The sequence below is a fragment of the Panthera uncia genome, chromosome F2 (assembly GCF_023721935.1).
Source record: "Panthera uncia isolate 11264 chromosome F2, Puncia_PCG_1.0, whole genome shotgun sequence".
Taxonomy (NCBI): Eukaryota; Metazoa; Chordata; class Mammalia; order Carnivora; family Felidae; genus Panthera; species Panthera uncia.
This window is the reverse complement of record NC_064812.1, coordinates 16,865,724-16,890,131: the sequence shown is the minus strand read 5'-3', so window position 1 is coordinate 16,890,131 and position 24,408 is coordinate 16,865,724. Positions and strand designations below refer to the sequence as shown.

The window sequence follows — 24,408 nt, the reverse complement described above, 5'->3', positions numbered from 1 at the left end:
CTGTGTTCCTCTTCCCTGCTCATGCTCTCTCTCTCTCTAAAAAATAATAAAATAAAATTTCAAATAAATACAACTAGTCACTGTTGGTATGCATGAAGCTTTTCTTCTTCAGCATGATTTTGAGATTCACCCATGTTGTTGTATGTACCAGCAGTTCATTCCTGTTTATTTACTTATTTATTTTTAGTGTATTTATTTATTTGGGGAGAGAAGGCAGAGCACATGCAGGGCAGGTGCAGAGAGAAGGAGAGAGAGAATTTCCAAGCAGGCTCTAAGCTGTCAGCTCAGAGCCCAATGTGGGGCTCAATCCCACGAACCGTGAGATCATGACTTGAGCTGAAATCAAGAGTTGGACGCTCAACCGACTGAGCCACCCAGGTGCCCCATTCCTTTTTATTGTTGATCAGTATTCCTTTCTATGCATAAATCACTTTTTAAAAGAATATCCAATTCTTTTGCTTTTATGGCTTAATTTTTTTCCCCTATGTGATTAGCTAAATACTATTTTCAAGATTGTCTGAGTCTCCTATGTGATTGCCTTAGGTTATATTATATGTGCAATATTGCTTTTAATTTCTTGGTCATTAACATGAACAGCTAGCAGGGCATGTCAACCAGAAATTTATTTTGTAGTCTCCCTGGACATGTCAGAGTTCTTTAGATTGCCTTTAATAATTAAAAAAAGATAAAAGTTGTAGCCAGCTTATTCATCAGGGATGTAGGCCAAATATCTTAGTAGGTCTTTTCTTCTTTAATTGCTTTAGTGCTTAACTTGAATTTTAAATTCTAAAGAAGAGTGCCTTGGAATTGAACCCACAATGGAAACAGTTATGAAACGACACAAAAACCATCTGTTCTTTTTACCATGAAATTAAAACTAGTAGATGCTGGATAGTTGCCAATTCTAACCTTGCATTGTCATTTAGATATTTTAGTTTAAAAGATAGGACTCCAAAAGTTAGTGATAGAAGAATAAGATTTAGAAAACATGTGTATAATATGCAGTATGCATGTAAGTATTGTTCTAAAATAATAGGACATTATGGTCTATATGTTACCTGCAAACGTTTTCTCAAAGGACCAGATAGTAAATATTTTTGATTCTGCAGACCAAGAGCAAAATTGAAGATATTACGTATATATTTACATGACTGTCTACAGTGAAATAATTTTAAAAAGGTAAAAAAGAAACATTCTTAGGTCCAAAACAAGAACCGAAGGAGGGCCCAATTGTTGCCACTCCTGGCTTATTCTGTTGAAAACAGGAAGTAGTTGTAAGCTAATCTTAAAGTAAAACTTTTAGGGGCACCCGGGTGGCTCAGCTGGTTAAGCGGGTGGCTCAGCTGGTTAAGCGTCTACTCTTGGTTTCCGTTCAGGTCATGATCTCATGGTTTGTGAGTTCGAGCCCCACATCAGGCTCTGTGCTGACAGCGCAGAACCTGCTTGGGATTCATTCTCTCTTTCTCTCTCTCTCTCTTTCTCTCTCTTTCTGCCTCTCCCCTGCTCTTTCACTCACTCTCAAAATAAGTAAATAAATTAAGAAAAAAAAAAGTAAAGGTTTTATTCTTACCAAGTGTTTACTAAGTCTACGTATTTATTCCAGTTTCTGATTCTGTATTTCAAATAGAACAACTTTTGGGGTGCCTGGGTGGTTCAGTCAGTTAAGCTTCCAACTCTTGATTTCGGCTCAGGTCATGATCTCACAGTCATAAGACCGAGTCCCGCGTCAGGCTCTGTGCTGGGCGTGGAGCCTGCTTAAGATTGTCTTAGGAGTGCATGTGTGCTCTCCCTCTCTCAAAAGTAAGTAAATAAGTAGAACTTTTGTGGCTTTATTTTTGGTGATACATGGTGACAAATGATGCTGTGAGTTTCATTTTATGATGGCCCTTTTTTTTTCTTAATGTTTATTTGTCTTTGAGAGAGAGAGAGAGAGAGAAGAGCATGTGAGCAGGGCAGAGAGAGGAGATAGAGAGTCCCAAGCAGGCTCCGAGCTGTCATGCAGAGCCCGACTCAAGGCTTGAACCTGCGAACTGTGAGATCATGACCCAAGCTGAAATCAGGAATTGGACTCTCAACTGACTGAGCCACCCAGGCACCCCTATGATGGCTCTTTTTAATCTAAAATAGCCTTCTGCCATTTTTGTCCTGTGACATTATTATTATTTGTTTAAAATTTTTTTTCATGTTTATTTATTTTTGAAGGAGAGAGAAACAGCATGAGCAGGGGAGGAGGAGGGGCAGAGAGAGTGGGAGGCACAGAATTCAAAGCATGCTCCAGGCTCCAAGCTGTCAGCACAGAGCCCGACACAGGGCTCGAACTCCCCAACTGCAAAGTCATGACCTGAGCCGAAGTCGGATGCTTAACCGACTGAGCCACCCAGGTGCCCCGATTTATTTATTTATTTATTTTAACGTTTATTTATTTTTGAGAGACGGAGACAGAGTGCAAGTTGGGGAGGGGCAGAGAGAGAGGGAGACACAGAAGCCTAAGCAGGCTTCAGGCTCTGAGCAGTCCACACAGAGCCTGATGCGGTGCTTGAACCCCTGGACTGTGAGATCATGACCTGAGCCGAAGTCGGATGCTCAACCGACTGAGCCACCCAGACACCTCTCATTTATTTATTTTGAGAGCAACCAATCCTGGAAAATGCCCCAAATTCTGGATTTGCTTTCACTCTTCTTCATTATTTCATTTAACTTATTCTCTCATTTGTATTTCTTGTAAGCTAAAGGCTTGACTAGATTCATGTTCAACATTTTCAATGAGCCGAGCCACTAACCTTATGAGTAGGATGCAAACAGTAGCAGCATTCGCCTTAGTGTTGGCTTCAGGAGGGAGGGGGATGGTGCACACAGAGCACAGTACAAGTCACCTGCAGCTGCTGCCGTTTCTGTTGTCTGTTATTCTTACCCGTCTTCTGGTTCTGTTACGGGATTATCTCAGTCCAGTCAGATGCCTGTTTAAAAAGGCGCAAGGTAACTGTGTTGTATTTCTTTCGAACTACATGAAATGGATGAACGATACCTCATCAGCAATTCAGAAACCCCAAAGTTTTTAAATAACTTACTTGGCGGCCAAATCCGATCTTGCCTAAATTCATTTGGCAGCAAAATCTGAACCGAATTGACATGAGGCTGAAATATTAATATGTTTGAGTATGGAGTATTGCCCCAGGTCACCCAGGGGTTCCACACGTAATGTTACAAAATACGCATCATATTACCTTTCTTAAAGTGGAAGTAATTCTGAATTCTGGAACATATCTGGCACCAAGGGTTTCAGATAAATAACTGTGGACCTTTGATTTCAAAATGTTTTTAAAGAACCTGTCATTCTGGGGCACCCAGGTGGCTCCATCAGTTGAGCGTCCAACTCTTGGTTTCAGTTTGGGTCATGATCTAACGGTTCGTGGGTTCGAACCTCTGCTGTCAGTACAGAGCCCACTTGGGATTCTCTCTGCCTTTCTCTCTCTGTCTGCCCCTCCCCCGCTAGCTCTCTCTGTCTCTCAAAATAAGTAAATACACTTCAAAATAAATAAATAAGTAAATAGATAGATAGATAGATAGAACCTTTCATTCCAACATCTTTAGTAGCAGTAATTAATGCCAATAACAATAGATAACCCATTGTTGAGTATTCACTGTGTACCTTACACTTTATTTAGTTATTTTTAAACTTAAGTAATTCTAAAAGGAGATATCATTCTCATTTTGCAAATGGGGAATCGGAAGTTCAGAAACACGAAGTAATGTGCCCTGGGTCACATAGCTTACCAAAGACGCGTGGTTTGACTGTAGGCCCGTCTTACCCCAAAGTCATTCCAGGATACCATACTGCCTCTCAGGCAAGCCAGCCATACCTCTTCCTATTAGTAGATTTTGATTATTTTGTTGATGTTTGAGGTAGAATATTTAAATTAAATATTTAGTTGGGGATTTTTGAATAAATCCTAGGATTTCTGATTACTGTGGTTCAATATATGTCAGAGAAGGTGTTCTGATGGATGTAAGAAAACATTTGACAAAGAATGTGTTGCCAAACTTAATTCACTTTTTGTGCACAGTTGGCTCTTGCTAGATTTTTCCTCAGTTGTACGTTTGACTTAATTGTACATTTGCTCTTATTTACCATCCTGAACTCTTAACTTTCAAAAGAGCTCACAGGCCTCTCAAAAGTGAGTTGGACGTGGGTTCGAGCCCCGCGTCGGGCTCTGTGCTGACAGCTTGGAGCCCAGAGCCCGCTTTGGATTCTGTGTCTCCCTCTCTCTCTGTTCATCGCCCCCACCCCCCCCCACCCCCGCCCTGCCACTCGCACTCTCTCTCTCTCTCTCTCTCAAAAATAAATAAACATTAAAAAAATTTTTTTAATTCAAAAGTGAGTTGGAAAGCCTGGATTTTCCTATTTTACAAGGAAAACTGCAGCCCCGCCCTGATACCCAACCCTCCAAAAAGTATGTTTTGCTAGTGCTTTTGAAGTTTTTTCTAAGCTTTTTATGATTGTCAAGACATGACACTATCTAAATAATGACATGATTCATTAGGAACAATTTTATAATCATTAAAATCTGGCAATTAAAATCACAAATCTAGTAATGAATAATCATGTAGGCAATAATCTATCACAGCTCTTCCCCTAAAATAGCAGTTGGTGCTCATTAACTTTAAAGCTTTTGCTTCTCCCAGAAGGAATAAACTTTATTACTTTTCTAGAAAAATATTGCTAATTATAATAAAAATCTTAAGTTACTTTTTTCCACATTGGTTTTGAAACAGCGTCTCAGCCTTCATTACAGACCACAGGGTATTCACTGCACATGCTTTCAGTAAGAACTTCTAGTTATAAATCTTCCTGAATCTGTTGGCGAATGATGTACCAGTGATTGTCTTTGATAAAGTGGGCCAAGGACAAAAGTGAGGGTTGAATCAGGCAAGGGCAGCAATCAAATTAGCATTTTTTATTGTGTCTTATTAGCATTAACACTGAGTAGATTGTTTCAATTAACCAGTATGTCCCATAGTGCACTATGTATGTATGTGTGTAAGGGCTGTGTTTTTTTATCACTATTTGTTTTTGAAAAAAGATACTATTATATGTATATCAGACAGAACAGTTCATGATAACAGCCTTCAACTATTGTTATAAAAATAACAGGTTTCCATTCCCTGAAATTTTTATAGTAATATCATTAACTATTAGAATCATTTCTTAACTGTGTATATATAATAGCTTGGGTGAAAACATAAATTACATGGAAAGTTGCAGAAGTATTTCATATAGGTGCCTTATTGATTTATTTTTGTAACACTGGAAACAGCCACAGTTGATGTGACGTTGATCCTGCTTTTCCCCTGGACCTTTTTGGCCTGCTCCCTCTCACTATTGTGATGACAGCCATATCCTGATTGTAAATACTCAAGAGACGCTCCAATCCAGTGTTAAAAACGTTGAGCGCTTCCTCCCCGAAGAATGTAACATTTCAAGAGAAAATAGGCCTCCTTCTGACACTAGTAAATTCTGAAGGTGTGTGACAAATCAGGGGTCAGAATAGAGACTACAGATTGTCCAGGGGGTTCTGCCTTCTCGGTGAATCTCTGTTCCTGTCCAACACAAGAACAAATCCTATGTTCAAATACAAAGTATTACAATAAGTTTGGATGTAGTTAAGTCTATTCTAGATGGGAATGAAAGAATAAAGAGCTAGAGATGTAGCTAAGGATTAAACCATGGGAAATCTCTCAGGCTATTTGAGGAGATGTATTTTGAGAAGATGGGCAGGAATATTTTGTTCTTAGGGTATTGGTTTCTTCCATTTTCTTCTTTCTTTTCCTTCCTTCCCTCCCTCCCTCCCTCCCTTTGCGTGCTTTACACAAATGACACAAAATTTTATTAGAGGCCATTGAAAGTCTTATGAGAAAATGGTGAATTTTAACTAAAATTTTATATTATCAAAATTAAGCAGTGTTGGGGCACCTGGGTGGCTCAGTCCGTTGGGTGTCTGACTTCAGCTTCGGTCATGATCTCATCATTCATGAGTTCAAGCCCCTTGTCAGGCTCTGACAGCTCAGAGCCTGGAGCCTGCTTTGGATTCTGTGTCTCCATCTCTCTCTTCCCTCTCCTGCTCATTCTCTGTCTCTCTGTCTCTCTCTTTCTCAAAAATAAATAAACAGTAAAGAAATTTTTTTAAAAAGTAAGCATTGTTTAGTGTTTATAGAAACTAGCAAAAAATGGTATTTTCAAATTTGTTATTAAGTTCAATCTCAATTGTCCATTAAATAGTCATGAATAAAATACCATGTTTTTGTTTTCAACTTTTTACTTTTATAAATAATGCTCAACAAACATTTATGTACGTTTATCTCAAAGCACTTTGCTGATTTTTTTCCAAAGGATTAACTTTTAGAAGCCGACTGACTAGTTTAGGAGTGATGTGTATTTTTAAGGCTGTTGAAATGTGTGGTACAATATCTGTAACCAGTTTTTATTACCAGCAGCCATGTATAACAGTGCCTGTTTCCTATACTCTCAGCAACATTTAGTATTTTTAGCATTTATGAGTAGCCAGTATTTCATTGCGTTTCTATTAGTATATAGTTTGTAAATAGAATACATATGTTAGCATATGTAGTTTGTGTGCATGTATATGTGTGTGTTATTTTTACAGTAAATTTGATACTCATAAAATGCTATCATTGTTTTCATTTCAATCTTTTGTAAGGTTAAATGTTTTAAAGTTTTTACTTAGTATTTTATGAATTGCCTAGTTATTTTAGTCCCCTATTTTTTATTTAAGAAACTTTTCCTTTTAGTTTATGATAGTATATGAGATATCAGTATTATCCCATCATATGTTGTAAATGTATTTTTTTTCCAGTTTAAGGAAAAGTAACTTTTTTTTTTAAGCTTTTTTTTTTTTTTTTTTTTTTTAGGGGCACCTGGGTGGCTCAATCGGATGAGTGCCCAACTTCGGCCCAGGTCATGATCTCATAGCTCATGGGTTCGAACCCTGTGTTGGGCTCTGTGCTGACAGCTTAGAGCCAGGAGCCCACTTTGGGTTCTATGTCTCTGTCTCTATCCACCCCTCCCCTGCTTACTCGCTCTCTCGCTCTCTCTCTCAAAAATAAATAAACACTAAAAAAATAATCTTAAAAACAATTTTTTTAATGTTTATTTATTTTTGAGAGAGAGGCAGGACAGAGGATCCAAAGTGGGCTCTGCACTGAAAGCACTATGTGGGGCTCGAACTCATGAATGGTGAGATCATGACCTGAGTCGAAGTCAGACGCTTAACCAACTGAGCCACCCAGGCACCCCAAGAAAAAGTAACTTTTTAAAAGAAAAATTGACTACTTGTATTACTTTATTTTATCTTATTTTTACACAGAGAGAGCATGCAGGAGGGAAAGAGGGAGAGAGAGAGAGAGAGAGAGAGAGAGAGAGAGACAATCTTAAGCAGGCTCCACACTCAGTGTGGAGCCAGACACGGGGCTCGGTCCCACAACCCTGGGATTACGAACTGAACAGAATTCAAGAATCGGATGCTCAACTGACTGAGCCACCCAGAAGCCCCGACAACTTGGATAATTTTTTTTTTTTAATTTTTTTTTTTAACGTTTTATTTATTCTTGAGACAGAGAGAGACAGAGCACAAACGGGGCAGGGGCAGAGAGAGAGGGAGACACAGAAGCCGAAACAGGCTCCAGGCTCTGAGCTGTCAGCACAGAGCCCGACGCGGGGCTCGAACTCACGGACCACGAGATCGTGACCTGAGCTGAAGTCGGACGCTTAACCAACTGAGCCACCCAGGCGCCCCAACTTGGATAATTTTAAATTTAAAGAGGGCTATGGGCTATATGATCATTATGTGAACAATAACTGTTTTTCTCCTTCTTTAGGTTTTCTTTTTACCATTAAGTAATACCATCCTCAGCTGTTTTAAAGATAATTCCATCTTCGCCTGGGAATGTGATACTCTTTCTTGCAAATATCAACTGCCAGCTCCACCTGAAAGCTCTAGTATATTATACAAAGTGTTTGCCGTGACCAGGTAATGTGCATTTTACCTTTTTATTAAGTTTTTTGGGGGTTTTTTTGTTTGTTTTTTTGTTTTTGTAATCTCTACAGCCAACATGGACCTCAAACTCACGACCCTGAAATAAAGAGTCACACGCTCCTTTGACTTAGCTCCTCCTCCCCCACAACACTGAGAATTTTTAAGAAATCTAGCTTCCAGTAAAATTTTACAAATTTTCATTCCGTTTTCATTATCTTACGGTCATATGAGAAAAGTTTCCTTCAAACTGACACATGATCTGTAAAACTTTTTACTGTATTGTGGCAAATTTCAAATCTACAGAAAAATATAAAAATACATGAAGCCCTAATTAGAGTATTCTTTTTATATTTTTTATTTAAAAAAAAATTTTTTTAATGTTTATTTATTTTTGAGAGAGAGAGAGACAGAGCATGAGTGGGGAAGGGACAGAGAGAGAAGGAAACACAGAATCGGAAGCAGGCTCCAGGCTCTGAGCTGTCAGCACAGAGTCCGATGCGAGGCTCGAACTCACAGACTGTGAGATCATGACCTGAGCCGAAGTCAGACGCTTAACCGACTGAGCCACCCAGGTGCCCCCCTAACTAGAGTATTCTTATTAGTTGTAATAATCAACTAATAGCCACCTCTATTTTATCTGTAACTCCACCTATTACTGCCTCCTGCTACCTACCTCGTTGCCTTAAAGCAAAGCCCATGCATATCATTTTATTTGTAAGTATTCCAGTGTGTATCTCTAAAGGAAAGAGTCCTTTTCGAACATAACCATAGTACTATTACCACTTTTCTCCCCCAAGTTTTTATTTAAATTTCAGTTAGTTAACCTATTACCACACTTTTAAAAATGAATAATTTCTTAATAGTCTCACGTATCTAATCTTTGTTCAAATCAGGAATCAAGGTTCACACAGTGTCTTGGTTAATATACCCCTTTTTAAATTTTTTCTTTGCAGCTTATTTAAGGAACTGGTCATCTGTCCTATAGCATTCTCTGTATTTCCAGATTTGCTTTTTGCATCTCTGTGGTGGTGTTTAATGTGACCCTCTCTCATCTGTATTTCCTGTAAACTGCTTACACCTATATTTTTTGTAAATTGGAGGCTTGGTCTGATTCAGGCTTGATTTGGGGGCAAGAAGCATGATATGTGGTTTGTGTACTTTCATCAGGAGGAACGTTTTTCTCTTGTGATATTAGTGGCCATCAATGGTCATGACCTAGATCCAGTATTGCATTTGAGGTTAGCAAAATGGTGCCATGCTCATTCTGTCATTCCTTCTTCCCTTATTAACCAGAATCTTTCTAAAGAAAAAACTTCCTCTCATTAACTCTCTGGTTACTTTATAGGTTTTAATGAAATGCAGGATAAATGCTTAATTTCCCTTCTTTTAAAAAAAATTGTTATGAAAAATAATGAATTGTTCATTGGCATCTTCCCAAGGTAGCCAGTGAAGGCTTTTGCCCTTAATCTTTGTGAATGAATGGATTTAAATAGTCGACTGTGATTTAATCCATTAACATTATTCTTAGTGATGCTGCAGTTCTCTCATTGTTGACCACTGGGATCCTCTTCAAGTTGGCTTTGAACCCTTTTGATACAACTCCAGTTGTTTGTTTTGAAAGCTCTCATTGTTTCTAATCTAACAAAATGCTCCAGGCTTATCTTGTATATTTTCTGTCCCAAACCTGGTATCAGCCATTTTTCTAAAGAGCCTGGGTTTGTTTTTTGTTTTTTTCTTAAGTTTATTTATTTATTTTGAGAGAGAGCATGAGCAGGGGGGGGCGGGAGGGGGGGGGAGGGAGGGAGGGAGGGAGGGAGGGAGGGAGGGAGAGAGAATCCAAAGCAGGCTCTGGGCTGTGAGTGCAGAGCCACATGTGGGGCTCGATCCCACAAACCATGAGATGATGACCTGTGCTGAAATCGAGTCCAACCCCTAACCCACAGAGCCACCCAGGTGCCCCAAACCTGGTTTCATTTGTGTGGGTAATGATATTTCAAGACCCAATCTGGATGCTAGGGGACACTCCTTGTGACTGATTTGGTCAATGTCTCTAGGCCTTTTTAGTGAAAAGTGCTAGAAAATACATATTATTTCCTCATTTGCTCTTACCCACTTCTAAGTCATGAGTAAATCCCATCAATTCCACCAAATTATATCTTGAATTGGTCTGATCTTTTGTGCATTGCCACAGTATCACCTACCTCCAACTATCCTAGTCTCTTTCAGGTTCCTGTAATAGTCTCCTTATTTGGTCTCAATGTTTTCAATTTCATTTCCTAAAGTCTGTCTCTACATAGAAGATAGAGTGGTCTTTTTAAACCATTAGTCAAATAAGTCAAATCATGTCAGTTCCCTGTTGAGCTCCCTTGAAAGGCTTTCCCTGATATTTAGAATAAAATCCAAACTTCCCATAATATTCCTGAGACCTCTGTTATCTGGCCTTCGTCTCCCTCTCCTTTGTCCTATTTCCTTTCCCTAACATGGTTAGGACCACACTTGAGTGAGGCTTCTCACTCTTCCTTAGTTACAACCTTATTCCTTTCTCACACTGTGCACTGCAGTCTGGAATACCGACCAGCATGGAATTCTTCCTCCAAATCATCCCGTGACTGGCTCATTCACATTTTTTTAAATGTTTTTTTAATGTTTATTTATTTTTGAGAGAGCATACGCAGGAGAGGGGCAGAGAGAGAGCAGGACAGAGGATCTGAAGTGGGCTCTGTGCTCACAGCAGAGAGCCCAATGCAGGGCTCAAACTCATGAACCTTGATCTCATGATCTGAGTCGAAGTCAGACATTTAACCAGCTGAGCCACCCAGGTGCCCCTGGCTCATTCATTTTTTAGGGAGTAGACCTTTCTCCTTTCCCAGCTCTGTAACTCCCATCTCATTGTATAGTTCTTTACAGAACTTATCAGCTGAGATCAAGTTCATTTATTTGTTTGCCTTCCTCTAGACTGAAAATCCCCAAGAGCAGGAATCTTCCCTGCCTTGTTCACCATTGTGTCCCTGGTGCCTGAAATGATACCTGGCTTGTATTAGACACTACAAGTCCTTGGTGAATGAACGGGCAACAGCCTTGCAAGTTAATACAGCTTATTCTTTTTGTACCTTTCTAAAAGTAGCTTTCTTTGAGCAGGAAAAAAAGTTTGGGCTTCTTGAGTTTTCGTGTAGCAGTGTTGTACCAGTTCAGTATAGTCATGTGTGAAATATAGGAAGTTGGAGGGTGTTAACTTTGAGATTATGCTATAAAAGATAAATGTTACTCAGAAATTCTCAATCAAGTCATCGAACAAACATATGTTAAGCTGGTGTCTTAATACAATAGGTAAAAAAATATATGCTATAAACCTGAGCTTTCTTATGTGGTAGCTACTGGGTGCATGAACTACTTCATAAAAATTAAATATGGGGTACCTGGGTGGCTCAATCAGTTAAACCTCTGACTCTTCATCTCGGCTTAGGTCATGATCTCACGGTTTGTGAGATCAAGCCCTGCAACTGGCTCTGCGCTGACAGCCCAGAGCCTGCTTGGGAGTCTCTCTTTCCCTCTCTTTCTGCCCCTCCCCTGCTTGTGCTCTCTCAGTCTCCCTCTCAAAATAAATAAACTTTAAAAAATAAGTAAATAAAATTAAGAATTTATTTCTTCAGAAGCATTAGCTACATTTCAAGTTCTCATTCACATGTGGCCAGTAGTGACCATATTGAGCAGTGTAGATACAGAATATTTCTATCATGTTGGATCATACTGGACATTGCTACCATAAGCAATTCACGTTAGGGGTGCCTGGGTGCCTCAGTCGGTTAGGCGTGTGATTTTGGCTCAGGTCATGATCTCACGGTTCGTGAGTTCCAGCCCCAGGTTGGGCTCTGTGCTGACAGCTCAGAGCCTGGAGCCTACTTCGGATACTATGTCTCTCTCTCTCTCTCTCTCTCTGTGCCCCTCTCCTGCTTACACTCTGTCTCTCTCTCTCTCTCTCTCTCTCTCTCTCTCTCTCAAAAATAAATATTAAAAAAAATTTGAAAACTATTCACGTAGTCCTAATTTCTCACCTTCTGTTATACAGAGATGGTCGAATCCTGGCTGCTGGGGGTAAATCAAATCACCTTCACTTGTGGTGCTTGGAAGCTAAACAGCTATTTAGAATTATTCAGATGCCTACTAAAGTTCGAGCCATTCGCCATCTAGAATTTCTTCCTGATAGTTTTGATGCTGGTTCTAATCAGGTTAGTAATATAAATAAATGTAGGACATTATACTTTCTGAGAAAGAGCATATCAATTTCTGAACTATATTAATAGCTCTCCTAGTTAACTTGTACCCTCGTTGTTACAAAGACTTGAAATTGCTGATATTGCGAAGTCTAAAATTGAAAAAGTTTTAAAGTATTAGGTTTTGTGTATTACTGACAATTTAACCTTTTTCTAAAATCTATATACTTTAAATTTATGTCATACTTTATGACTTACAGGGTGTTTTAACATAATATTTTCTATTTGCACACAGGCATGGAAGGTACTCTCTCCGTTACATAGACTGACATTAAAGCTTAAAAACATTAAGGGACTTGTCAACATTCCTATTAATTGTAAGGCTTAAAAAGGGGGAGCTAAGATTAAAATTTTTCTCCTTGTTGGGGCGCCTGGGTGGCTCAGTCGGTTGAGCGTCCGACTTCGGCTCAGGTCATGATCTCGCGGTCCGTGAGTTCGAGCCCCACGTCGGGCTCTGGGCTGATGGCTCAGAGCCTGGAGCCCACTTCTGATTCTGTGTCTCCCTCTCTCTCTGCCCCTCCCCTGTTCATGCTGTGTCTTTCTCTGTCTCAAAAATAAACATAAACATTAAAAAAAAAAATTTTTTTTAAACAAAATAAAATTTTTCTCCTTGTTGTACTGTGTTCTACCTACCATAACTGGTTGCCTTAGTTTTATGAAACGTGTTTTCTTTGTATCTTGCCTTAATTTGCAAAGTACTTCCCCCTCTACACACCATTTAAAAATTTTTTTTCTTTGCTTATGTATTTTATTTTATCTTTTTCATCTTTTTTTTTAAGTAGGCTCCGTGCCCAACATGGGGCTTGAACTCATGACCCTGAGATCAAGTATCACATGCTCTACTGCCTGAACCAGCCAGATGCCCCCACACCATTTTTATTTTTAATAGTTGAGTAGTTAAACCTTAATGTTCTTATTTTAAATTGACTATTTTGAGTCTTGTACTTTAACAAGTTATATATAACTCATGACCCTGCGATTCAGAGTTGCATGCTCTACTGACTGAGCCAGGTGGCTGCCTCCAACTTAAGTTTTTGAATAGATAATGCATTCCCAAGGTGGAAAACATAAAAAAAAAAGACAGTAAAGTGAAATCTCTTCTTTTCCATTTGTCCAGTTATTCTCCATAACTGCTACTGTTATAATAGTCCACTGTTTCTGCCACTTTTTTTCCTAAAGTTTATTTATTTATTTTGAGAGAGCAAGCGAGCACAAGCAGGGAGAGAAAGAGACAGAAACCAAACGGGCTCTGCACTGTCCACACAGAGGACGCAGGGCTCAATCTCATGAACTGCCCCTCTGCCATATAAAAAATGCAGCTTTGTACATTGCTTTTCTTCACTTTTTTTTGTTTTTTTTGTTTTTGTTTTCTTCACTTCGCTGCCCTCGAAGATTGTTTATTCTATGTCAGTACAGAGCTGCTTCTTTTTTTTTTTTTTAACAGCTGCATAGTATTTTATAGGTTTTTAACTAGTCCTTTGTTATTGGGCACCTAACTTGTTTTTAGTCCTTCTTTATTACAAATAATGCTGCACCAGGGTTGCCTGGGGCTGGCTCAGTTGTGAAGAGCATGCTACTGTTGGCCTCAGGGTCATGAGTTCAAGCCCCACATTGGGTATAAAGATTGCCTGAGTTAGTGAGTGAGTAAATAAATAGAATAACTGAATAACTTTTTGCATGTACCATTTCATACATCCTGTCTGTAGGATAAAATCCCAGAGCTGAAGCAGTGGTTCTCAGAATCAGGTACATCTGTAACTTTGAGAGATCTTGCCAAATTGCCCCCCAGAGAGGTTGCATCAGCTGTGAATGAGGGGGTTTCCCACAACCTGACCCAACAGAAGAGATTGTCACCTTCAAACCGTCTCCAGCTACTGCCAGACTGTCGTCTTCCATATAACAAATGACATGAGCATTTCATGCAGTCACATGGTGGCACTGCTTACCAGCCAGCAGCACTGGGAAAAGAGCCTGTGCATAGATCAGGCAGTAGAGGAGTTTATTGTGTATTTGCTTATGCTTTTTTAGTACATGTTTTTAATTTTTCAAATTGTGTGACTTAAGACTAAATTTTTCCCCTTAAAAGCCTGGTTTCCTTTTTACCCTTCTACTGTCTGTGCAGCCCACAGACTTTCTTTCTTCCCCCAAATGTTTGTTACCACTGCCCAGAGCTGGGTGCATGAGGAGGCAGGGGGACAGATGCCAGTTCTCATCAAGCTGTGGGTGTGGTGAGCGAGAGCAAGCCCTCCCCTCCTTGCCTCTGACAACCAGTGTGGGGGTCCAGGTGAAGGCCTGGCTGATCATTTGCCATAGTCTCCCAGCACAGGCACCTTACTGGTTTTGGTCAGAGCCAGGCTTACCTGGACCTGAATAGGGCAAATCTACATGAGCCATAATTAGGAATTTTGAAATATATGATGGCCCTTTGTGAATATAATCTGACTGTCCTCCCCTCAAAACAAAAACAACCAAACCCCGTATATAAATACATACATATGTGTACATGTAAGTGTGTACAGTTTGACTTTCAGAGAGTTGACTTTTTTAAAAATTGATGTATAATTGGCATAAAAGATTAGCTTCATGATGATTCGATATTTTGATTGCAAAATTGCGATATTCGATCATTTCGATTGCGAAATGATCTCTATAATAAGTCTAGTTAACATCTGAGACATTTGACTTTTTTAAATGTTTTTTATTTATTATGAGAGAGAGACCGAGAGAGAGTGAGTGGGGTAGGGGCAAAGAGAGGGAGAGAGAGAATCCCAAGCAGGCTCCACGCCATCAGAACAGAGCCTGATTCGGGGCTCGATCCCACAACCACGAGATCATGACCCGAGCCAAAATCAAGAGTTGGATGCTTAACCGACTGAGCCACCCAGGTGCCCCAAGAGACATTTGGCTTTTAAATGTGTTTTGGGGCGGCCTGCATGACTCAGTCATTGGAGCATCTGACTCTTGATCTCAGCTCAGGTCATGATCCCGGGTCAGGGGATGGAGCACCATGTCTAGCTCTGCACTGGGCGTGCAGCCTACTTACGATTCTCTTTCTCCCTCTGCTTCTCTACCCTGCTTGGGCATTCTCTCTTTCTCTCTTAGGAAGGAAGGCAGGGAGGGAGGGAGGTTAAAATAAGTATGTTTTTGGAACTCATATATTATTTCTCTCTACTCTTAGGTTCTTGGAGTGCTAAGTCAAGATGGTATCATGAGATTTGTTAATATACAGACTTGCAAACTTCTCTTTGAAATCGGGAGCCTTGATGAAGGAATTAGCTCATCAGTAATTAGCCCACATGGACGGTACATTGCATCCATTATGGAAAATGGAAGTCTGAACATATATTCAGTTCAAGCTCTAACACAAGAAATAAATAAGGTATGTTTTCAAGTAAAGAACATCAGGTTTTTTTAAGATTTAAATGTTGTATCATCAAAAATAAAATCTTTATGCTCCGGTTTTCTAAATTCAGATTATCCTGGATTGCTTATTCATACTTCTGGGTATGTATGTGTGTGTGTGTGTGTGTACACACACACACACACACACACACACATATACATACATACATATATGTATACATACATGAATAATGAGGATTGACTCTATACATTTACAAACATAGAAAAAAAGACTGGGAAAATACACACTTCAGAACCATCTGAGAAAAGAGACTGATTCTCAACTGTTTGCTTATCTGTATCTTTTTTTTTTTTTAATTTTTTAAATCGAGATTATCCTGGATTTATAATCCTCATTATTCATGGATTCTTTAAATGTGAACTCGCCACTGCTAAAAATATACTTGCAACTCGAATCCGTACTTGGTGCCTATTCACAGGGATTCGTATGTGCACAGCAGTGCAAACCGTGGACTGCCCGTCATGCAGGCTCCCAGCTGAGGCCAGACAGGGCAGCGCATGGCCTTCTTACTTCAGCTCCCGTGACAAGTGTCCTTTCTGTGGTCTAGTTATTGCTGGATTCTTTAGTTTTGTGCTTTTTGTTGTTGATTTTGCTCTTTTAAATGGCCCCCAGACATAATGCTCAAGTGCTGTCTAACATTCCTAAGCATAAGAAGGTTGTGATAAACCTAATTCAGGTACAAGTTACAGTGCTGTTGGCATGAGTTCAATATTAGTGAATCAACAATATAGATGAAATAAGTGTTTTTAAATGGGCACCTGGGTGGCTCAGTTGGTTGAGCATCTGACTCTGGCTCAGGTCATGATCTCTCAGTTCATGAGTTCAAGCCCCATGTCAGGCTCACTACTGTCAACTTGTCAGCGTGGAGCCCACTTAGGATCCTCTGGCCCCCTCTCTGTGTCCCTCCCCTGCTTGCGCTCTCCTAAAAATAAATATTTTTTAAAAAGTGTTTCTAAACAGAAACACACACTAAACATAGTTATATGTTGATTGGTTGACATATTGTGATCTCTGGCTCACAGGGACCTAACTATTTCTCCTAGGAGCAATGATTCAGTATTCACTAACTTGGTATTTGCAGCTTCTTTATAGAACAGAACTACCATGAATAGTGAGGATCTACTCTGTGTGTGTGTGTGTGTATGTGTGTGTGTGTGTGTGTGTGTGTGTACGTGTGTGTGCACGCACATGACACGCATACATTTTCTTCAACCATATGGAGTTATACTCTACTGTTCTTGTAAACTTTAAACATTTTAATAACATATTATTTGCTCTTAGAGTTTTCAGCTTAGCTGAACTTTACAAAAGCTAGGGAAATGTTACTAATGGAAGCAGGGAAAGATCTGAGAAAAATCAGAATAAGTCATTGACTTCCTCTCTGGTATTTGTTAAGCATTCAAGTAAGATCATATTGACCAGAAAACTAACCTATAATAGAAGTAGGAAATCTTTTTTTTTTTTTTTTTTTTTTTTCTTTCTTTTTGGACACATTACCAACACCACTAGTGTCTTTATGGCTATTCTAGGCTTACACAAACGCTCCAGTCTGTGGTCTCTATAAACCCCACCCACGTCCCATTCCTTCAAGTCCTGTTTATTGGGCACTGGAGAATTTCCAGTATTATTCTAATAAGTACACTAATTCCTACTTAATGTGTTGAAGTTTGAACACTACTAAGGTATGGCAATTCAGGTCATATCTCAGGCTCTAACCTTCAGGAGACTGTATTTCGTGGAAGCACATGGAGTTCAAAAGGAGAAAATGTGGCACTAGAATAACAATGTTAATAAAGATTTGGAAGGATGGGTTGAGGTTAGAGAGAAGATCGTTCAAGGATATTAAAGATGGGCAATATTCAGAAGTGAGACCTTTTCAAAATTTTTTTCTTTTTTTGAGAGAGCACAAGCAAGGGAGAGATGCAGAGAGAGAGGGAGAAAGAATCCTAAGCAGGCTTCAAGCCCAGTGCAAAGCCCAACATGGGGTTCGATCTCTCGACTGAGATCATGAGCCAAAATCAAGAGTCAGATGCTTAACTGACTGAGCCACGCAGGCACCCCAGAAGTCAGACAGTTTTTTTTTTAAGTTTATTTATTTATTTTGAGAGACAGAGCACCTAAGCAGGGAAGAGGCAGAGAGAGAGGGAGAGAGAAAGAATCCCAAGCAGGCTCTGTGCTGACAGCACAGAGCTTGATTATAGGGCTTGATCTCTCCAACTGTGAGATCATGACCTGAGTTGAGGTCAGGAGTTCAACGTTTAACCAGCTGAGCCACCCAGGTGCCCCCAGACTATTTTTAATTATATTTCATAGAGAAAGAATTGAAAAATTAAGTCATAGAATAAGTGGCCATTTTACTTTTTTTTTTTTTTTTAGCAGAGCTATTGTTACATTTTGTGTTATCCTTGTATTCTTTATAGATGTGAATAACTAACAAGGTATCCTAGAAGAATACTAGTTAAAAAGCCTTAGAGATACAGTGACAACTTTAAAAGTTTCTTATAATAATTTTAGGACAAAAATGCTGTATCTATACATACATGTACATTATTTCATTACCTACTCGACACATTTTACAGTGTTATGTATTCATCATACTGCAGCTGACAATAGGGAAAAATTCTTTGGACACTTACAGTAGGCTGCAGGTTTCAAAAGCAGAAGTCCTAAACGTATGAAGATAAAATGAGAAAAATCTTTGAAACCTCAAAGCGGTCTTTTAGTTGTCTATGTTATAAAAAAGGGTCAAGATGTTTGCTTTATTCTGTTTTTTTCTTTCAGAGATGAGAGGGGAGGAGGTCAAAAAGTTTGATTTCCTCAGGGCACCTGGGTAGCTCAGTCAGTTTAGCGTCCAACTCTTGATTTCAGCTCAGGTCATGATTCCAGGGTCATGGGATTGAGCCCTGCATTGGACTCCATGCTGAGAGTGGAACCTACTTGGGATTCTCTCTTTCTCCCCCTCTCCCCTGCTTGTGCACGCTCTCTCTCTCTCTCAGATAAGTAAGTAAATATTTTTAAAAGTTTGGTTTCCTCTTCAGAGAGCTTTCTTGAGGAGTGATGATTCATTTTCATTATACATGATCTTGGAAGAACACTGTTCTGGCCTTCATGACAGTTTAAACGCAAGGTAATGTGTATAAATTGTGTTTTTCTGAAATCTAATGTGTTCATTTGAACATGTGGGGTATTCCCTGTGTTCTTGTTCTCTGTTCTCATATGAAAGGAATTGGCACTTTGGCTTCCAGAAAAACATTTTTAAAATCACAAATCCACCTTGTCTTTAGCAATAATGGCCTCAAGCATTTATTTTTTTTTTTAAGCTTATTTATTTTGGGAGAGAGAGAGAGCGCACAAGCTGAGTGGGGGAGGGGCAGAGAGGCATAGAGAGAGAATCCCAAGCAGGCTCTGCACCATCAGCATAGAGCCCGACGTGAGGCTTGAACTCATGAACCCATGAGACCATGACCTGAGGCAAAACCAAGAGTCAGATGCTTATCTGACAGAGCTGCCCAGGCGCCCGTGGCCTCAAACATTTAAATGATCTCAGGAAGCTGAGTTATCTTATCTCCTCATTTCCTTTGAACTCGGGGAAGATCTTTTGATTACAAACAGGTATTATTCATAGAGAAACTGTTTCAGTGAATCATTTTCCCTTAAGTAAATTGAAGCTGTTGGGGTTTATTTTCCCATAAAAATGAGGGTTTAGAATTTAAGTTGTGCTGTCTGAACTGCCTCTCAAGCGGTGGATGCGGTAGGGGACTAACAGCCATCTCTCTGCAGATTAAAAAATGTAACCAAGGACAAAGAGGCAGGTGTCCCAGGCTTCCAGAGGGAAGTCATTTGACAGCTCCTTCAGAGAAAGTTCACTTGAGCCCAAAGAATATTAGGGTGCTTCTCTCAGCATTCTAGAGGGCCCTGTGTCTAACTGTGGCTTCTCTGCTACAAGTTATCACCAAACTACTAACTTTATCATGCAAAGAATGGACTGATATACTATGATTTAAGGCCAGTTTTCAAGGGATAATTAAATTTTATTTATTGTTGCTATTAATTGTGTATCTTTATTGTGTTCTTCTAAGGAATTTCGCAGAAATTGGATTTGACAACCAGGAAGCATTTCTTGAATATTTTATTTACACTTTTGCTTGAAGAATAAGGATGTATGTTAAGGCACATTAAGCAACTGTTCAAAACATGTCTTGGAAATCCTATGTGAACAGGTCTGTTTTCCAAGGATAGCCACTGGATTTTATTTTTTCCCCCTTTTAGCCACCTCCTCCCTTAGTGAAAGTGATTGAAGATTTGCCTAAGAGTAAACTGAATTCTGGTGGCCTTAAGATGAAAGTCACATCAGGAAGAGTTCAGCGGCCAGCAAAATCAAGGGAAAACAAAATACAAGCCAGAATATTAAAACAAGACCTGACTGGTAATTTTGAAAATAAAGAGGTAAGAATATATCATAATTATGTTTTTGTTTGTCATGACTCTGCTGGGGACAAGATTTATGATACTTAGGCCATCATCACTCTTCCCTCTCTTAGAAGTTTTTAAGAAAGATATGAAGAGAAGAACTGAATAACTGAAATTATAATGTGCTTTCTAAACTTTTAAGTATACAGTTAGTACATGTTTATGGTTTTTAAAAAAGTCAAACAATACAGGGGCGCCTGGGTGGCTCAGTCAGCCAAGCATCCGACTTCAGTTCCGGTCATGATCTTGTGGTTCACGAGTTGAAGCCCCGCGTCGCACTCTGTGCTGACAGCTCAGAGCCTGGAGCCTGCTTCGGATTCTGTGTCTCCCTCTCTCTCTGCCCCTCCCCTGCTCGTGCTCTGTCTCTCTCTCTCTCTCTCTCTCTCTCAAAAGTAAATAAACATTTAAAAAACATTTTTTTAAAATAGACTATTACCAGCACCCCCAGAAGACCTCCTTCTTCTCCCCTCCAGACCTTTGTCCCCCTTACCCCAAGGATCACTACTCTTCTGACTTGTAACACCATAGGTCAGTTCTGCCTTTTTTGTACTTACATAAATCAGGTCATTCAGTTTGTACTCTTTTGCGTCTGGCTTCCTTCATTCAACATTAAGTTCGATTTATGTTTGAGAAATCCATGTAGTTGTAAATCATTCACTTGTAGCTGTGCAAAATTCCATCATGTGAATAAACCATATTTTATCCATTCTGTAGTCAGTAAGCATTCGGGTAGTTTTCTAATTTTTTGTGCTATTAGAAATAGGGCTGCCACTATTCTAGTACATTCTACTACATCTCTGTGAACATAGGACACATTTATGCCGGATATAAACCTAGCAATGGAATTACTGGCTTATTAGCAATGCGCTTATTCATCTGTAGTAAGTTGTCAGTTTTCCCAAGAAGTTGATTGAAACCATGCGTATTCCCACCAAGAGCTCTAGTATTTGAGAACTCCAGTGCTCCATGGTCTCACCAGCACTTGACATTTTTCACATTAATTTTAATAACCCCTTTTTTTCTCTGAGCATTTGAAAATTGTGAAACTCGTGTAAAAAATATAACGTGTTGTCTACAGGGAAATTCATTAGAGAGCCAGTGCCTGGAGCTTTTAGTGGAGGCTGGCTATGTAGGCATTCTCTGTTTAGTACATGTCAAAATCCCAGAGTCTACATGGAAATTAGGTATTCAGCATACATCATAGCATACAAACAATTCAGGCACAGTGAGCCGCTCTTACTGGTTCTGGGGATAGTGGGAACTTTCTCGAAATCCAGGTTTCTAGGCACTAGACAAGGCCAAACCTTGTAAGTATGCCTTTCTAAGGGTAGCATTCTCAGACCTGACATGTTAACACTTTTCTGGGCATACCCAGATCCTCATTAAGAGCGTGTTACCCATGGCTTTGAAGCTCCTGTGTGCGTATCCCCACCCACATCTCTCTCCCTGTCCCAGAGATGTAACTATTGTCCTCGCTTTTGTGCTAATTGTGTCCTTGATTGGGGCGCCTGGGTGGCGCAGTCAGTTAAGCGTCCGACTTCAGCCAGGTCACGATCTCGCGGTCTGTGAGTTCGAGCCCCGCATCAGGCTCTGGGCTGATGGCTCGGAGCCTGGAGCCTGTTTCCGATTCTGTGTCTCCCTCTCTCTCTGCCCCTCCCCAGTTCATGCTCTGTCTCTCTCTGTCCCAAAAATAAAATAAAAAACGTTGAAAAAAAAAAATTTTAATTGTGTCCTTGATTATCTTTATAGTTTTATCATCTCTACCTGTAACCCTAAACAAAATATTGTTTAGGGTTTATTTATTATTTTTTTTACTTAAAAAAATTTTTTTAATGTTGATTTATTTTTGAGAGAGAGAGAGACAGAGCATGAGCAGGGAAGGGGCAGAGACAGGGAGACACAGAATCCGAAGCAGGCTCCCGGCTCTGAGCTGTCAGCACTGAGCCCGATGCAGAGCTCAAACCTGCGAACTGTGAGATCATGACCTAAGCCACAGTTGGACACTTAACCGACTGAACCACCCAGGTGCCCCAGGGTTTAGTTTTAAAATGCTAAGTAGCAGGCACAAGTCTAGCTGTGTAAAGATTGGACAATGTTGTTCCTATTAGTTGATGCTCTAATGAAAGAATAAGCTGAATGTTAGCTCTGAGACATGGTCTGACTACAGCTTTCCTGAGAATTTACAGGAGCCTTTTCTGGGAAAACTGTGGCCATGATCCCAGTTGACTTCTGGGAAATAAAAGAGACATCACAGTCAGGGCGTCTGGCAGAGCTCTAGTATTAGTGAAATTTGGAAATCCCACAGAAATACATCAGGGAGCAGTCTGCTTCTGAGCAAACCTCAGCCAGCGCTAAGAGTAGGGCGAAGGAGAGCCCTTGTGCACGGTGAGATGCATCTCTTCAACGATCAGTGTCAGGACCTAGAAGGGGAAGTGGGATCTTTACCCATAGATGGTCCAGATGAGAACAGATCAAACTCAGGCCAAACTCACCCGGGCATTTTATCTTTGTTTAAAAAGAGGTTGCAGTGGCAGCAGGTGTCCTGCAGATGACAAAAATGAATATATCTGTTTCACAGATCACACGGCTCCAGTCTTGCCCAGTTGCCCTCAGCGTCTGGTGCATGGCTCTCAAATGGGGATCTTCATTCGCTATCATCTTGGGTTTTCCCTTCACCCCTCTCACATTGGCATTGAACTAAGTCAGAAAGTCTGGCTTTGAGTCTTTAGCTGAGACTTATTCAGCAAGTTAGTGACCTGAACTCACAGGTTCGTGGCACTGAGCTCTGACCTTCCCATTTTCTCAAAGAAAAGAAAACAGCATCCCATCCGTTTCATTGAGTTGTTAGTATCAAATGAAGTAATCTGTGAAACTGGCTTTATAATCCAAAAATTTATGAAGTATTTTTCCATCAAGATAAAAATTGACTTAAAAGTAAGGCGGGGAGGGGCACCTGGATGGCTCAGTCAATTGAGCGTCTGACTCTTGATTTCAGCTCAGGTCATAATTTCATGGTTCGTGGGATCGAGCCGTGTGTCAGACTTTATGCTGACAGTGTGGAGCCTCCTTGGGATACTCTCTCTCTCTCTCTCTCTCTCTCTCTCTCTCTCTGCCCCTCCCCTGCTCACACTCTGTTTCAAAATAAATAAACTTTAAAAAAGACCTTCAGATTTCCATTAAAAAAAAAAAAAAAGCAAGAAGATGGAAAAAAAGAGGGAGAGGGAAGAAATCGACTGACCATTTACAGAAAAGTTTGTCAGAATTGGACCTAGAATAGGTCAGGAACTTTATCTGCACACGGTATGCACACTGGAGAGAGAGAGAATAGAAAGTCTCAGGTGTAAAAAAAATTTTTTTTTACTGTGTGTTGTGTTCTGAAGTTGGAAAGCCACTGTGGGCTGTGTTACCTTTTCAGTTTTGTGATTACGTCATTTATCGACATTATTTTTTGTCTTTAAGAATGAGGTGTCAGATGGATTAAACAAAAAGCGTTTACAAATCTTATTAAAAGGCTATGGTGAATATCCAGCGAAATACAGGTAAAATTTATATTCTTTTATGTTAAATCAGTTGCACCCCCCAAACTTCTCTTGGTTAAAATTCTATTTTTATTTCAGAATGTTCATTTGGCGCTCTCTGCTACAACTACCTGAAAATCATACTGCATTTAGTAGCCTGGTGGATAAAGGTGTTCACGTGGCATTTCTCAACCTTCAGAAGAAATACCCCATCAAAAGTAGGAAACTACTCAGAGTATTACAGAGGTATGCTCAGTATATTGCAGCAGTGTGGAATCTTCCTCGAGGTATTTATTAATTACGAATGGGAAGATAGTAATTTTATAGTAGAGAAACTCAGCAGGTACCACCTTAGCCAAGTAGTCAAATTTAAAGTCACCAGTAGTAACACACATCAGTATGTTGCCCATAACTTTCTTGATATTCTTGCCAAACATTTATAACGTCCGTCCAAATCATGAGAAAACATTGAGGGCCAATCTATAAAATAACTGGTATTCCTCAAAAATGTCAGTGTCCAAAAAATAAGAGACTGGGGAGCTCCCGCACTGGAAGAACCTATGGTGACTTAGCGAATGAATGCGGTGTTATATCCTAGACTGGCGAGGTGAAAACCCAGCACACAGGAAAATGGGAACAATGATAAAATCTGAATGAGTCTGATTTAGTTACTA

General features: G+C 39.9%; 1 protein-coding gene across 2 annotated transcripts in view; it reads left to right on the top strand.

The window, feature by feature from the left end:
- The window catches only part of TBC1D31 (TBC1 domain family member 31), a 74,846-nt gene that overhangs the window by 14,117 nt on the left and 36,321 nt on the right, over nucleotides 1–24,408 (top strand). For both annotated transcript variants that reach the window (XM_049632923.1, XM_049632922.1), the window contains exons 5-10: nucleotides 7,894–8,045; nucleotides 12,118–12,277; nucleotides 15,501–15,701; nucleotides 20,016–20,192; nucleotides 23,676–23,755; nucleotides 23,834–23,980. In XM_049632923.1, coding sequence (XP_049488880.1) covers nucleotides 7,894–8,045; nucleotides 12,118–12,277; nucleotides 15,501–15,701; nucleotides 20,016–20,192; nucleotides 23,676–23,755; nucleotides 23,834–23,980 — 917 coding nt within the window. The remainder of the gene's footprint in view (nucleotides 1–7,893; nucleotides 8,046–12,117; nucleotides 12,278–15,500; nucleotides 15,702–20,015; nucleotides 20,193–23,675; nucleotides 23,756–23,833; nucleotides 23,981–24,408) is intronic.